This window comes from Calypte anna, chromosome 4 (assembly GCF_003957555.1).
Source record: "Calypte anna isolate BGI_N300 chromosome 4, bCalAnn1_v1.p, whole genome shotgun sequence".
Lineage (NCBI taxonomy): Eukaryota > Metazoa > Chordata > Aves > Apodiformes > Trochilidae > Calypte > Calypte anna.
In genome coordinates, this window is record NC_044247.1 from 12,163,413 (window position 1) to 12,181,055 (window position 17,643).

General features: G+C 39.3%; 1 protein-coding gene across 1 annotated transcript in view; it reads right to left on the minus strand.

The window, feature by feature from the left end:
* IL1RAPL2 (interleukin 1 receptor accessory protein like 2) overlaps nt 1-17,643 on the minus strand; it is a 361,256-nt gene that overhangs the window by 167,862 nt on the left and 175,751 nt on the right. The window contains exons 2-3 of the mRNA XM_008493643.2: nt 15,624-15,897; nt 1,074-1,260 (exon numbers count right to left, since the gene is read on the minus strand). Of these exons, the coding sequence (XP_008491865.1) occupies nt 1,074-1,260; nt 15,624-15,897 (461 nt within the window). The remainder of the gene's footprint in view (nt 1-1,073; nt 1,261-15,623; nt 15,898-17,643) is intronic.

The following is a 17,643-nucleotide window of genomic DNA, read 5'->3' on the forward strand; positions in this document are numbered from 1 at the left end:
AAAAATAAAAGCAGATTACAACTTTCATAATTGTTCTTTTCTGATTCAACCTGCTAAGGAGAAAAAAAATATCTGCATATCTGCACACATGATTTCTTTCACACAAAATAACTATTTTAAAAGAATGTTTTGAAAATCAAGCACTCAAAATTTAGGATTTTATTGCTTATTCTGCCTTTATCCCTACAATCTAAACTCTATTTTCCATTGAGCTTTTCCTTTTGTCCATCAGTTTCTTGTTCCTTTTGACTCAACTCATTTTTCTTTTCCAGTATTTCTTGCAGCAATTCATATCTGAGGGCTTTTCAGATATCTGGCTTGGTTGAAGTCCAGGCAACAGGTAAAATTTGCCAGACCTTGCTACGGTCTTAGTACCTAATGTCTACCTGACATCTCATATTTTAGTCATTTTCCTCTTTCTCTACAGAAACACATCACTGATACACCTGCTGGGGAGAGTGGTGTGCAATACTTGACAGGTCTTGGAGAAAGTACAGCCAGCTGAGTTACCTGCTGAGTAGTAAAAGTACCTAACAGAACTCATTTAAAATTACCAGACCTCTGTAAGATTATTCAATGAAGCTCAACAAAAGTAAAAACATCTCTAAGACATTACCCAGCAGACTTTGGTAAAAGTTAACAAGCCTTGGTGAAAACACCCAAAAGGCTCCATAAATATTAATTGGGTAGCACTATTGAAGCTGGAGGTGCTGATAGATCTTTGGCTTCATTTTAGGATGCCTCCCCTGGTTTCTGGTACAGTATGAAGTAGGGAGACTTCCCATTAAGGTGCAAACTGGCACAGAGGTTTGGGAACCTGATATTGCTGTTAGAGAAATCGTGTGATCCCCTGACAGAGAATCCTTATTGATGCTGATTTCTGATGGACAATGACCATGCTGGGTAGTTTTTCCTTTACTTTAGTATTACTTCTGTAACACTGGGAGAGCATTCTCCAGACCAGTCACAAAAACCACTGCAGGGTCAGACAAGGCCACCTCTACCCCTCACGCCAAAAACAGTGCAAATTTTGTACAGTTTCAGCACAGCAGCAGTAAGACAGCAATAGTTACCTTGTACCACACCACATCTGGCTCTTGACCAGCTGTTTTATAATCCTCAATATCAGGACAGGAGATTGTCTTTCTCTTAGTGACTTCTGATTTTTCCAGGTATCTGATCTTGCTGCTGTAGCAAAGCCCAGACTCATTCTCTGCCACTGTCAAGGACATGGACACCTTCATGCAATACGTCGAGTTTCTGGAGGGACAGAAAGATGTTTTCATTTGTCCTGCCTCCTTTTTACCATGTTTGTTTCAGCACACTAGGTTTCTTTGTTAAGGTCTCCTCTTCACAAACACTTCAGTGACACATTCAAACAGTGACTGCCATGCCATGCATCTTCAGCACAGAGGAATTAACAGAAAGTGTAAAGGCTCATTTCTTAATTTACTATGAAGAACACTAGAAATTTTCTTGACAAGTGATCTAACCCAGCACAGCAGCTCTTTCCTGCTTTCAAGTCAACAAACACAAGAACCTGTTGGCATCTCAAGTGCTGGTCCAGATTTCCTGTGTGTCACACACACTCCTACTCTCCTTCCTCTCCTGCCTTCAGGAGTTTTCACTCCAGGACACAGCGCTATACATTTGAGAAGAAGGGTTATGTGCTGGATGTTAAAGGACATCACACAGTAAGAATTCCTCCCCATGAAGGAACTGTTTTATAAAATCCTACAATATTCTCGTGGGTTGACCTGGACCGACTGCCAGCCTCTCACCCAGCTGCTCTCTCACTCCCCATAAACAGCACAGGAAGGAGTAAATAATATGAACCATTTTGTGTGTCACGATAAAGGCACAGAGATCACTCAACAATTCCTGTCACAGGCAAATCAGACTCAACTTCAAAAAAATTATTTTAATTAACTAAAAATTAAACTAGGCTTGGATGGTGAGAATGAGGAAAAAAGCTAAAACACATTTCCCTCTACCTCTCCCTACCAAAGTGGTGCAGGAGTGGGGAATGGGGTCTGAGTTCTGTCCAAAGGGCTCCTCTCTGATACCTCTCAGCCATGGTAAAACATAGATTACCCACAGCACCACCAACAATCGCACTACGAGTTTCCATTTTACCACAAACCTGGAATCTACCAGCCCTAAGCGGCCATTTTCCCCTATTGCTGAATGGGGTCCCAAAAGTCCGAACAATCGGGCCTGGCAAACAAATGCAAAGAGTGACCACTGAAAACTTTTGCTGGCCTTAACCCTCACATGGAACCCTACCCACAGCACCACCAACAATTGGCCTACGAGTTTCCATTTTACCACAAACCTGGAATCTACCAGCCCTAAGTCGCCATTTTCCCCTATTGCTGAAGGGGTCCCAAAATCCAAAGAATCGGGACTGGCAAACAAATGCAAAGAGTGACCACCGAAAACTTTGGCTGGCCCTAACCCTCAAATGGAACCCTACCCACAGCACCACCAACAATCGCACTACGGGTTTCCATTTTACCACCACCCTTGAATCTACCAGCCCGAAGCGGCCATTTTCCCCTATTGCTGAAAGGGGTCCCAAAAGTCCGAACAATCGGGCCTGGCAAACAAATGCAAAGAGTGACCACTGAAAACTTTTGCTGGCCTTAACCCTCACATGGAACCCTACCCACAGCACCACCAACAATTGGCCTATGGGTTTCCATTTTACCATCAACCTTGAATCTACCAGCCCTAAGCGGCCATTTTCTCATATTGCTGAAAGGGTCACAAAAGTCCAAACGGTCAGGACTGGAAAACAAATGCAAAGAGTGACCACTGAAAACTTTGGCTGGCCCTAACCCTCACATGGAACCCTACCCACAGCACCACCAATCCTCCTGCCTTACCTCAGGGCTGTTTCTCACACTTTTCCCCTCCATTGCCCAGCAGCATTTTGCACTTTCCTGAACACCCTGTGCCTGAGGGGCTCAGCTGTTCCCTGTGCTGGAGCGGGCTGGAGCAGGCTTGAACCATCTGGAACCAGCTGGAACAGGCTGGAGTGGGCTGGAAGAGGCCATGCCCAGCCCAGTGCAGCTCTCCTCAGAGGGCTCTGCAACTCTGCCACCAGTGCCCAAGCTATGCAGAAGTCAGACTGGTGTTTACATGGATACGTTTAGCCTTAAATTCTTTAAAAATGTAATCCCTTAGGACTGCAAACCATTGGCTCTGTCAACAAAGAGCCCTGACAGAGCTAAATCCAGGCAAGCAGATTGAGCGCTACGCCTCGTTTTTCCTAATATCAGAGTAGGATAAACACAACCAGCCCAGCTCCCATGCCTCACAATCAGGAAAATAGGATTAAATGAAATTTCTTCAGACTTGAATATTTAAAAGACACACCAGAAAAAAAAAAAAAAAATCCAAATTGATGTCGTGGTGTCACTATAAAGCTTTTACCTAGGACAATCACAACCCAGACTGCCAGCTTCTACCCTTCATTAGCTGTGATAGCAAACAGAGTCCTTCAAAAGCAAACTACAAAGTCCAAGCGACAATATAATGAGGCTTTTCTTCCCATCATGCATCATTTTGTCATTTTAATTGACTGCGCCACAACCCAAAAAGCCTGGAGTCAAACGGACATGCTGGGTGCTTGCTCCCATCAAAGGGGGTTTGGAGATCTCTTCCATGAGATATCACAGCTTTCCCACTTCCTCTGCCATCATCACAGCTCTTCGGAAAACTGGTTTAGCTGAGGCAAAAAGGGTGGCAGGGCAGACAGAAACTGCCCCGTGCACCTAGAGAGTGATCTCCCAGTCAGACTGACACTAATGACACTGGCTGCCTCCTCCCTCCAATAAGAATCATGAAAAATCTTTTAATTTAAAAATAAGCAAATAAATAAATAATCCAATACACTTCATAACAAAATTCATAACAAATCTTTTCTTATGCAACATTTCAACAGCTTGTCACCCTGACAAGTGAACCTGTAGTTAGGAAGAAAATAAAAAGGTCTATAGGGACACTTCATCACAGCACTAAGCTCCATGCTAAACAAGAACTGACAAACACTGTGCAAATGGCTTTTTGTCAAAGGTGTGCCATGAGTAGGTATCTGCAGAAAGAGGTGTTTTGCAAGGCAAACCAGTAGGCAATCGTCAGAAGCCTTCCATTTTCAGCATCATTAGTGTTAAGTATTCAGTAGAAGTACAGACTCCCTCCCTCCTCCCTTCTCATCAAAATGCCCCCTGTAAATTTATGTAACAAAATTGGTGGATATTTTCCCTGTCCCTCTCCTGAGAGTGCTCCCTTTGCACACTGCCATGATGTTTTTCAGTTCAGAGGCTATAAAAATGTCTAATTCTCACAATCTGCAGAAAACATTATTTTACTTGAAACAAAAGTTCTCTGGACTGAAAGAAATGCATCATTTTGAGTGGGCTTTTCAGAAATACTTATCTGATTTAGGAAACATAAGTCACCTACTCCCAAACTGCTTGCTTTTGAAAAGGGTCACATTTTTTGTAGGAAAAGATCAAAACATATTCAGAAAGTTTCAGTGCTTCTTAACATAGCACTGAAAATCCACAAAATATGGATAAAACCACTCAGTATAATCAATAGTAATTTGATTGTTTAACTTTTACTAATAGTAATGATTGTTTAACTTTCCTGAATGACTACAAGTATTACTGAGTGCAAATAAGGTCACATTCACTCAGTAATAATGATGAAGGCTAATCAAGAAGAATGACTTTGAATAGTTGTCCATTACTTGGTGTTATTAAATAGTGCCATATTTTCTGCTAACGAGCTTGCATTATTTAGACTGTATTTTGAGCAGTGCTGGAGGCTGCTTCTATTTAAAATGCTTCCAGGAACCACGACATAAAAACATAGTATTCTTTTCATTAGCTACACTTACAATTGAGTAGAATTGAGGAAACTATGTGCCTGGTGAGCACCATCACTTTTGTTCACACTCCATGACCGAGACAATAAATCCACTCAGGCTGATGATGAAGAAAGCCCTCAGTAAGTCAACAGCAATAGACTTGAAAGCTTTATGAGTGCTTCTTCACCAGCCTCTCCCCTTGGTAGCAACTTCTGCAGGATCCCAGTAAGTGAAGCAGCTGCCTTCCTTCCCTCTGTTCAGTTTGGAAAAACAGGGACTTTTCAGCCATGTGCAAAAGAAACAGCAGTTTGATCAGGCTCCTGGTTTTTCTGGGTTTTGAGGCAGAAGTCTGGGAGCTGAAGTCTGAAGAACATGTGAGCCATTCCTGCCTGTGCTTGGCAAGGTTCCCCAGGCTGGTGTGGATTTCATCACTCAGGTGATGGGGATGTGCTGACTTTTTCTTGGAGATCCTCATGGCTACCATTTTTCTGCCATTTCAGATGCCATGAGTCAGAGCTTCCTTAAAAGATGCATTCCCTTTGTTTTAGCCAGAAGATTGTAATTGAATTGACTACATTCATCCTATGCAGGAATTGGTAGATGAATCTGTTCGTTTTTCTATACAGAACCATTCATCTTCCAGGGAATTTATTTTCCAGGGATTCCATTTCTACAGAAGGTAGCAGTGGTCATATGGGGAACAGGAAAAAGGAAGAACAGAAAGCATCACTCGCTAGTACAAAGAAAAAAAAAAGCCCAGTGTTTTCACAGTAAAACTAAGATTTAGAATTCCATTTCAAGGGACAAGTTATAAACTAGGCCCACTCTCTTGACTGGCAATATGAAGAAGGGTTTAGCTTTGCCAGAGTTCACAAGCAGTTTCCTTTGTTCTGGAGGCAAGGCATTTGTAATCCCCAGGCCACCTGGAACTGGCTCTCAACCATAAACTGAAGCCAGTTTAGAATCCAATAGAAACCCACAAGGGAGTTTACCAGGTCTCTAAATAAAAGAAAGCAAAATTGTGCATTTGGCTTGTCTTCGAAGCAAGGACAAGAGGGAAAAGGGAAGGATTTAAAAAAAAAAAAGGATAAGCAGGCCATTTGAAATTGAAGTGGCAATTAGCCCAAGGGCTGAACTCAAATTAGAGAAAATATTCACAACTATGAAAAAAAACTTTTGGCATTTGTGCTTCTGTTAAGTAAGGGTGGTTTGTTAAAAGAGTTGAGCAACACAGTTTTGTTTCTACTATGAATATTATGCATGGAACCTTCCCTCCCCATTCATCCATTTTCTTATAAAAAGGAAAGAGGCAGCAAAATGGTCAAGCATTTTATATCTACTAGAATGGAAAAAATCCCTAAATTTTAATTGCATTTTTATGCAAAAGGATTTATGGGGTTTTGTTGTTGTTGTTTTGTTTGTTTGTTTTTTCCTTGCAGGTTCATTTTTCATTAAGTGTTGGAGATTTTATTACATTCTAAGACTTTGGTTTTAGAACTAAGACTGTGGTGGTAGATCCAAAAGCTGGGAAATGTATTTATCAAATCAGTGCTCAGGGAACAGCACAGACTCAGATCTCTCCTAGCGTGTCTAAGCTGTTTTAATGTACTCTGGCTATTTTAATGACATTTTCCTGGATTCACTGAAATACTGACAGCAGGACTGTGTAGGTCAACCCTTACAATCATCTCTGCACATTCTGAGTTAAAGCAGTAACTATACCATCAGCCACCTTTGCCCATCTGAAGCTCCACAGCCAATTAATGCACTACCAGACCCACTACCAGATAAGAACGTGCTATGCTATGAGCTCTCAGATTTAGCTGACCATTAGATTGGTTTTCTCTCTCTAAATAGGAATTTTATAAATTTATTCCTGCCTAAACTTTATACTTCCCATAATGGCTACCAAGCAGTTTCATTGGTACCTGAGCTTGTTTTGCTCAGATCAAGGAGGTCACGGTTTGGTGATCTGCTTAAAGAAAAATGAGTTATTATCAAATTTTTTTTTCAGATCACACAAAGGTAACATCTTTCCTAAAGCCAAATGGTTTATTACTTACTCTTCCAAGGCTTCATTCAATCACTAACTAATTTTTTGATGACTACTGCGACAAGTTTGGGGTTATTGTCTGGAAAAGATCAAGTGGTGTAAATCACTGCCAGAGGTTATCAATCATAGATCCTTCAAAGTTCATGGATTTTTATTTCTTATCTGTCACTGTGATCACTATCTCTCACTGTCAAGTGAGAGAGCAATGCCCAAAGAGGAACAACTCAGCATATGACTGACACTGCTGTTGTTGCTGCCTGAACCACAGACCAAGAGGTGCAGTAATTCTGCAGCTTGTGTGTGTGGTACCAGCTCTTCGATCAGCTCCATATATTCCTATCTTTAGCTTGCTCATTGTTGCTATAACTGTAATTCCAATAGCAACTCCTACACATCATAAGGAGAAATCCTAATTCCATGTTACCTCTCCCCTTTATGTCTGGCCTGTTTTCAAGATCCTATAAGTAGAAATTATTCCAACATCATGGAAATATGAACTCAGCAACTGAAGTGCTAAAACAGTACAATGTTACAAATCCAATGTTCTTGCATTATTTCTCCTTCCTTCCAACAGAGACCTGCACTGTGACTCCATACAGAAATACCATTTAAGGCCCCATTCTCTTCAAGTAAAAAAAAATATTTGTGCTGATTTAACCCATCACTTTTTTAAGAATGTTTCTTTTTTCTGTACTTCCTTTCTCCTTATTCAATCACTACACAAAACTCACTAGAAACAAGATGACAATTTGAGCTTCACTAAAACACACTGGGTGTCCCAGAGGCCCAGAGTTTACAATGAAGAAAGGCTATACTGTCACTTTTCAAAAGACAGAGCTTCTGAGCCAACTCACTGAAAGGTGGTTTTAAAAGGCTCACATTAATGACAGCTTAAAAACCAAATATCCAGGGCTGTCTCCAAGTTAACCATCAGGATTATAGTTCTCAGCAGAGGCACTTAAAAGCAAGACCTCTATTCCTCACTGTGAGTTTAACCCTGTTTAGGGAATTTTCAGACTTCCCGGGTAGTGGGACAATGAAAAGAAGTACTTTGGATCTGGCAGTTGGGTAGTTTCTCACAGCTGGGTCTCTTTCACCAAAGCTTGGTTTAAATTAAAGCTGGACTTCAGCTGACATCCTTATTAAGAGGGAAATGTGACACAAAAATGTCAGGATGTGCCTGGTACAGTCAGTGATACATCCCATAAGTGAAAGGCTATGATTTGAAAATTCAGATATTATCTCTATCCTTCTGTTCCTTAAGTCTCTCTGAGCATAGTGACAGCCAGCCAGATTTGCACACAGTTAAGGGTCAGGAGGAGCTATTTCTTTTCTAGTTGCCTTCACACATTCACTGGTCCTGCTGACCTCTCCATTGTGACAGAAACAACTGAAAACCCAACAGATCAGCAGTCAGTCATTCCAACAAGGACTGCTCAGGCAAGGAGAGAAAATATCCTAGCACTGAAGTTAAATCACACAGGTCAACTATTCCCCAACTGTGTTTGGGGGTTTTTTGGTTGGTTTTTTTTTTGTTTGTTTGTTATTGGTTTGGTTTATTTTAATTCTTCAGAACCATTAGTTATTAGAAATAAATATATATGAAAACATAACACAGAAGGCACACAGAAACTAAAAGGATGCCAAGTCATCTCAGCATATAACACTTTAGTTCGTGATATCTGATCTCTATCACTTTCAACTTAACCTGTTCCAGCAGAAGCAATCCTGTAATTGGCTGGGTTTGGGCTCAAGCAAAAATTTCTTCCTTGCCCTTAAGGATTACAAGGCAGCAAGTTGCTCTAAAGCTTACAACAGCAAATGACTAAGCACTTTTCATTTATTTCCTACTAATTTTCTATTAGAACTCTGAATATTACTTTTAAATTCTATTGTATTACTGAAAAGACCCATTACAAATAACATAAAAATGAAGCACAGGGACAACTGCTCCCAGGGAAATATTAAGAAATCCCCTTCCAATAATTTAGTATTTGCAATACCCCTGTTCTGTGAGCACTGAGCACTTTCTCCTTTATTTCTTCCAAACTGCGCAGCGTGTGAATTAGTGTTTCTACTCCTCTGTGCTTTTCTTATTAAACACCTAGCATAAAAAACACAAGTTACATTCAAGATATCTATTGGATCTATCTGCAGTGCTGACCCTCAGGGAACAAAACTTGTGGGGCACACCCTATTTCATAAATGTAAGTCCTGTTTTATTAATGCAACAAGGAAAGGTGACCTGGTCTCAGTTTGCATATGGGCAACTGAGCACATAAACCTGTTATCTCATAGGGTATAAAAGGAATGCAGTCATAAAGAATCATGAAGTGAATGTCCTTATGCCAATTTGCAATGCGAGATGTTGGAGTCCTGCAGTTGAGTCCTCCTGGCTGTTTCTGCCCTTAAGTGCTTGACAGAAAAGAAATTATCCTCCAGGATCATTTACCAAATACCAGTTTAACTCCCCATGGTTCTGTCACTTTGTACTTTAGGCATGATGGGTTTCCTAAGAAACCTTCCATTTGTCTGTCCCCTCACAGGACACATACACACCACTGTTTGTTGGCACTTCCCAGTTACAGCTGGCTTGATGTAGGTTTCGAGAGGAGGGATACCTGCATTCTGCTCCTTTTTTATTTGGAGGACAGAAGGGAAATGAAAACTCCCTGACATGTTGGCAAGGAGATGGCTGAGGAGGGCTGAATAACATCATGGCAACATGCAAAGCTGACCGCATGAGGAAGCAGTCACTCTACTCAATCCTTTCTCCCCAGCTGACAAGGATTGAAGCCCATCAAGGAAGGCACTTCTTCCATGAGCAACCAGTGACAGTGGACTGAAACATTACTGATGCACTGCAGTACACACAGCTTTCACTATGACAGTCTGTAGGGACCAGGAATTCATGTCAGTCACTGCAAAGGTATCTAAAGCTGGGATTTTGCTATTAGGAAAACCAAAGGACGAGCAATATTCCCTTTCTTGTGCACACTGCTTCAACAGGGATGTTGCTGGATGCTCTCCAACCACAGAGCAACACAAGAATTTCTTCTTAAAGCCCTGACTGTTCCTGCAGCTTCTCATCAACAGTAAACATTGGCTTTCAGAAAGACAGAGGATGGATATTTTCTCTTTTAAAGCTTTAGAGAAGGACAGTGAGCAAGTGGAAATGCACAGGGAAAAGAAATAAATCATTGTTTTTCTGCAAGTGTAAGTGTCAAAAGAACAGATAGGACTGATTTCTCTCAACAAAGACAATGTCATCAAAATGATTTGCAAGAACATCATCAGTTTTTACACAATTTTAGATAGAAAAGTAGAAGCATTCTGTTTCTACTTTCGCCTGCATTTTGATAATGCCAAAACATTATATCTCAGTAAGTTGAATTTTATTTCATCATTAATCATACTGACTTTATATTGGATCCTCTCTACCACTGTATTCTAGTATTGAATACCATATATCACTGGGATTGTTTATACAGACTTTTAGTGTGGGACATGTTAGTGTCATACAGAGCCTGGGAAGACTAATGCCAGCTGAATCCATGCACCTGCTTTAAGTGCTGCTGTCTAGCTGGCTCTTACAGAAACGCCATGAAATCTGCTCACATACTGGTGTGCATGTCTGAGAGGTAATTATGAAATGTGTCACCATTAGCTATGCAGTCCTCTTGGACATCTCATGGTTAAAGACAGTGGTCCACTAGAAAGTATTAGTATTGTCTTTGGATACTTTCAGAATATGTCTGCAGGGAAAAAAAACCCCACTTGCCAGTGAGGCACATGGAAGGAGGCATTACAAAACTAAACTGGAATAACAACAGTGAGTTCAAAGGGGTTTGAAATACAAAATCACCTTTTTCATGCACATCTGAGGACTGAATAAAGCCAAAGCACCTGAAAATTAAATATTCTGCAATAAGAAGATATTGCCACCAATAAAATGAATGACTGTATTAACACACATATAGTAGGAACCAGGAGAAATGGCTGTAGAGAAAGCCACCATATATTTTTACATCATGTCTTAACCCAAATTTCCTGTTTTGTCTCTATTAAGACCTGAAAAATACCAGTTCTTTCAATTTGCCTGGAAACCATATTTTCCACACTCAGAAAAGTGGTGCAACTTTTTCTGGGATGATGAGACACACTGCACTCCAAGCTGTAGGCATTTGAAACAAGTTCCTCAGCTCTGCCTGATACCCACTGAGGTGAGAGCACAAAGGTGATGCTGCAAACCAAGTTTTACTGACAGCCCCTCCAGGTTGTCTAAATCTGATTTTGATTTCCTGGTCATGCACTCCACAAACACTGAGAAGCCAGAAGGCTTAAAATCTACTATCAGTCTATTTTATTACTCCTCAGAAAGTAATATCTCAATATCTCACCAATAGCTCAGCAAAGGCTTCATTCTTCTGTGCATGTCCATAGCAGTGCTGCTCTCCATAAAGAACCATGCAGACAGGGACAAAGTAAAGGAAAAAGAATACACAGATTTCCTAACCTGATTTGTTGGCAGTTCTCTGGAATCAAATGCTGGTATTAGAGCTCTGTAGATGTATTGCCTCATAGGCATTCAAGCTCCTCATTTCCTGTTATTCTACATCCTGCACAAAAATTGAGGCTTAGCTCCATCAAAGAGTCTGGAGACCAGAAATCTCCACTTCCTGCTTTCCCTGTGCCCTCCCAAGGCTCAGACTTTCTACCCTCCTGATTCACATTAGAGAAACTGAGTTATTTTATTTTACCAAGTTAATTAACAGCAATTATGCACTAATGTTTTACTCTTACTAATCTTGCTCATTCAGTTTATTTTGGAGGTGGCCACAGTCAGCAGAAAGGGCTCTAGAAGTAGCTGCTTCCTGAGGGCAAGGGTGCAGCTATACTTAGCTGAGATTTCTTCACTAGCTCATCTTCTCTCATTAGGTTACAAATATATACACAGGCTCAGATCTTGTTCTCTCCTTAAAAAATAGAGGCTTTTAACAGAAAACCCAGATGTTACTTGTTCAGAGAGCAAAAGCAGCACATGATCTGCAAATGACTGCCTTACAACCTCAGAACTTAGGGCCATCACCCTGTGCATTTAGATCTGTTTCAGTTTCCGTGTTTGGTTCTGGTGTTCTCACCCCTGAATCCTTCAGTGAAGATGCTTTGATCCAGTGTGCTGATGTGAAAATCCCAGAACACCAGCCCTCTGTAACAGAAACACTGATAGCTTTATCTGAAAGCAGCACTGGCAGGTGCTGGAAGACTGCTGATAAATCCAGGACCTGTGCAGCAAAGAAACCCGCAGAAAGCAGCCTTCCCATACTGGGCAGTAAAGTCACCATACAAATGTCCCAACATTTATCTGGGAACTGCAATGAAACATATCTATCCATTAGCCAGGATCCCTCTTGGCTGTCACTGAATGTTGCAGTTATAATAGGATTTGGCACAGGAAAGGCACCTGAGAACAAGGCATGGAATCATTCTAACACAGCTCAACTCTGCACTCTTTAGAATCAGGGCCCCTTAATATATTACAGCCATGCTTAACACTGGAGAAAAATATCACATTTTGGTTTGCATCTGAGTGTCTGTCATCTTTCTTCTATTATAAAGGACACCCACACCTGCCTATGGAACAATGTCTATCTGCTTAATAAAAGAGAAGCAATATTTAAATGATGGTATCAGACCTCCTGAGGCTGGAGAAGTGATCTCTTCCATTAAGGCTGCACTAATATTCCTCATTTTCATTCAGTATTCTGGGTCTATTTACAAAACAGACATTATAATTATTGAAATAAAAATTCTGTATAAGAACTAATTCACTGACATTTACTTTTCACCCATCTCCAAATCACTGTCATATCAGCCTACCCTTCACCTGTTCATGTCCACCCTTTTCAAGAAACAGCTGAAAAATTCCTTCCAGGTGCCTCTAAGATACTCATATCTTATACAATACAATATAATTTTATACAATACAAATACCCACAGATGACCAGAAAATGTAGATGCTTGGGAAACAGGGTTATGTTTTTTTAGAATTGTTAAGAACATTTTCAACAAGTAGGAAGTTCAGTGAGATGTGCAAATGACTTTTCCTGTGCATTTTTCTTCTTTGTCATCTTGTTTTGACTGGGAAAAAACTAACAAGTTGGGGAAGAACAAATGAGCATAACTCCCACTATTGTCTGTGACATCCTTTATGTACAACTTGCTAAAACCTCTGGTGTTTGACTCCCTTCTGACAGCCATCTTTCCAACTTAGGACCGTGCCCATCCCTTCTTCTAGGATAGGGACCTCTTCTTCCCACTTTGTCTTAGCAATACATCAAAAAACATTGCACCTTTTGCATAGATAAGAGGGAATTTCAGACAGAATGGTTCTGGGGCAAGAGGCTTGAAATGGTTGAATGCAGTGGCCCACCCTGGCCATTGGGAAAACCCCATGGGGGCTTTCAACTTCAGGCAGCACAAGGAATCACAGGGCTCCCCATGTCCTTGGTGAGCAGCTTGAAAGACATTCATTTACATTTGCATTGCTTCTGATTTTCTCTTAGAGAACTTAAATGAGAACTGCTTTGCTGAGAAAAACTTGAAAAGTTCTACACTAATTGTGAATCAAAGGCATTTCCCTCCCCAATTTTTGTTCAGCTACCAAACCAAAAATCTCAGTTCTGTCTGCAACCCAAAACCCAGGGATCCACACTCATTGAGTCACCTTTTCATTTCCACTGCTTTGAGTTCTCTCTCCCAGTCTCCATTTAGTCTCCAAAAGAAGCCATTTCTAACAGAAATTGTTAATGCTTCTAGAAAACAAAATAATATTCTAGAATTATTGCTCTCATTTGTGACCTCTTAATTCTCACAATGCAGGTGATCCTGGTTAATTACTAAAACACAAACATCTGCTTATCCCCCTCCAAAAAAAGGATTAATAAAGATGAAATTACACAGTTAATGGTGTGGACAATCTACCACAAAAGTGTGAACATATCTCAGAACAATACATCTAGCCCAATTTTAATGAAACTGCAATAAACTACTATAACTATTTTCTCAGCTATTTTAAGCCACCCATGATTCCATAAACAATAACAGCAAGGATACATTGCCAAATTTTTTTAAGAAAAAAAATAGTTCATTAAAGGAAGAAAGAGTCTTTTATGTGTAACCCCTACATATAACTTTATGCACTCCAATATAAAACTGAAAAAGGCAAAACCCATCTGTATTATATAAGAAAGTTCTGGTCAAAGCAGAAAAACTGCACAACAAGAAAGATCTTACTGCTGTGTAATGCCTTACAAGTCATGCCTTACAATTTTTATCTAAAAACTACAAGACAGCATGAATCATTTAAGAACTTGCCCATTCATTAGCCAAACTACTTGGTTATATAAATAAGCAAAGAGGTTTGAAATTTCACAGAAAAAGTATGTCTCAGAATTTGATCCAAGATCAATCCTTTATTGTTCAAATCAGATTCATGCTAGAATTTCCAGAGTATTAAACTGGTAATTTGATTATCACAACAGTTACTTCATATGAAAAATAGTACAGCTCCCTTGGAACATGTAATTTACTGTCTTCCCATTATATTTCAAAATCATGGAGTTCACGTTTTACCAACCTGTGCCAGAGTAGCAAATAAAAGAATCGTTAACTCCAAAGCCTGCAACACAGATTTAACAGAGCTGGGCAGACACATCTGATATTGAAACTGGAGGTTGGTCCCCAGTACAGACCATCACACACCACAGCACAGGCTTTGACTTTAGTATCGTTCTTCAGGATCAAAATGGGTAGAGACAGCTGAGACAAGGCAGCACGACTTAGGAGAGATGGTGAGAGAGCAAATTCTGGGATCCAAACTGTGCTGTCATTTTTCTGCAACTATTTGATACTGAATTTGTCATATTTGTGTATAATTTCTGTATGGAACAGCAGACAACGATGAGGAAAGCTCTATTCTCTGAAACTAAGTCGTTTAAAACTTATCATATAAAGCATATATAAACTTTTAATTAAAAACAGTATCATTTAAGGGATATTTATTCATTCATTCTTAAAGTCTCCTCCTTTTTTATCTTCTCATTTTAGGCATAGAGCTGAGATCAACATCCACATGATGGAAATCACGAGTTCTACCTCATACTTAATTTAAGGCTCATCAAACAGTGCCAAAACACTTCTGAGACATGCATTTCAATGCCTTAACAAACAAGGTCTGTTTCAATTTATGACAAGTCATAACTGTATAGTAAAATAAACATTTCTTCAAAACCAGAACTGTAACTCCCCATGGCCTAACCCCATCAGAATAATTCAAAATATGTCTAACTCTTGAATAACTCAAAGTTTTTCTTAAAAAAAAGCATTACTTAACTGAAGTACTTCACAATTTAAGAAGTATCCAGTTCTGAAGGTTTATGGCAATTTGAGAACTAGCATGGAAATGTTGGACTTAAAAAAACAAAAGTAAAAACACGTTTATTTATAGCTATTTAATTACTAGGGAAACTAATTTTGAGACAAATCATCATGTGATGTATAATTATAAGAATAAAAATAATGAGTATCTATTAACTGGAATAATATCTTGATCCTGAGAGATAATTTTAGACATATTTTTAAACCAAGACAATCTATACATTCTTAGTTAGACTTTAACACAATACCCACCTTAGAACACAGGTGTAGAAACCACTGTCTTGCAACTCAACCGAGTGAAACCATATTGAATCTTCATCCTTGCTCATCCTAACTTCAGAAAATATAATGGGTTCTTCTAAATCTCCTTTGTTCTTGTACCACATAAGCCTAAGACCTGTGCTTTGGGCCATGCTATAATTAGTTCTGATATAGCTGTAGAAAAGGGCACATTTCACTCGGACTGGTTCACCTGCCAAAGCCATGTATGTCTTGAGATCCACTGACCAGTCAATGCAACCATCAACTGAAAGCAAAACAATAATAAAGAAATATTAGATACAGGTATATTTTTTCAAGATAGTGAAAGGCAGCTTGTGAAATGCAATGCAATTAATCAAAAGAAAATAATCTTGTTTTATAGCAACATGAAAAATCTGAGGCAGCTATTGGCAATTAAAGGGTTTTATACACTTTTTTTAGCCACATGCAAATGTGAATGAGCAAGCGATGGGCCTGCTCAATTACATTTCTTTAGAATATTATGTTTCATTCCCAAACACTCATTCTATAATAAATAAATCAGGTGTTTTCACCTTAACTACTTCCACCTTTAAACAATTTCTGAATTCTTTAATTCCTTGTTGGAGGAAAATGCAGATTGGCATCTGATCCCAATCTTATTCCTTAAAACTTTTTTGATCCTTCTCTGCTATGTTATATTAAAAAAATAAATAACAGGTGTGACAGTTATTCTTTTCTTTTCAAAGCAGTTCCATGTAGGTTTTTTTTTTCCTACAGCCCACTCAAACTGTAGAGATGTGTATTATATACAACAGGGTGCAATTACAACATGCTACCTCTGCAATCAAGATTAATACAGAAATTGTACAAATATGAAAAGGGATTTTTTGATGTTCTGTTCAGCAAAAACTTTGAAAGTTTTCTTGATACTTCACTTCAAAAATTAGCATGTCAGCCAATTTTTAAAAAGATTACTTCTCCCTACAATTTTTTTCTTCCATTATTTCAAACTGTCTTAGTCACAATATAATACAACAACCCTAGAACATGCATTTGTATCAACATGCAAGTCCCCTCTCATATCAGAGACCTTTTAATTCAATCTTTTTTCATGCTGGAAAAACTGTAAGCCTGAAAATCAACCAATAACAGAACGAAAGAAAAGGACTGCCAAGGCAGTTCATCAATAGGTAAATATACAACCCAAAATAATAGACTTGATGAAATCTGTAGGTTTTAGAATTTATTGATCATATTTAGTTACATTAATGTGGAACATCATTATCCTTGAAGTAGCTACCTCAGATTTAACCAAGTAAGGTTCAAGTTGCCTCTTCTGCATTTACAGTATTAATTCTCAAACTCTGTTAGATATTTCATACACTCTTCATATATATCATCAATAGAATTCACTCATTAAATGATTTTTTTTTATTTACTCCCTATAAAAAACGTAGTGAGCCAAAATTTCTGTACAAGGTGGAGTATCAGATCTAGTCCTTTTTTTCAGTGTTTTCTACTGCTTTTAAACTATGTCTACAATTCTTTCAGGGTTCTCTTGAATTCTTCAAAACTAACTGTGATACATGGAAGGTGTTAATTTCCTCACTACAGTAAATCAGCTTTAGTTGCACTGCAACCACATGAACCATGTAGCTCAATCACGTTTAAAACCTGTTGGCACTGGCCGCTTTCATACATCTCTACTACATCAACTCCCATGTAACATCTTGTCCTAAAATAAACTTGTTAAAAAAAAACTAGCACAGGCTCAAGAGGGAAGGGAAACCCTGTACTTTTAATGTATCTACTATCAAAAGGATATTGAAAGGTGAAGGGAGGTGGTACAACACCTTCACACCAGGTGGTGCAGATCCGGCTTCCTGTTCCACCACCCACCCCCCAGGGAAGATGCAAACCCAGCAGATGGTTCTACCAACTGACTTCAACAACAACAACAACAAAAAAAACCCTTAAAACCAAAACATACACACAATTTCGGTTAACTTCAATCTCATCTTCATTCTCA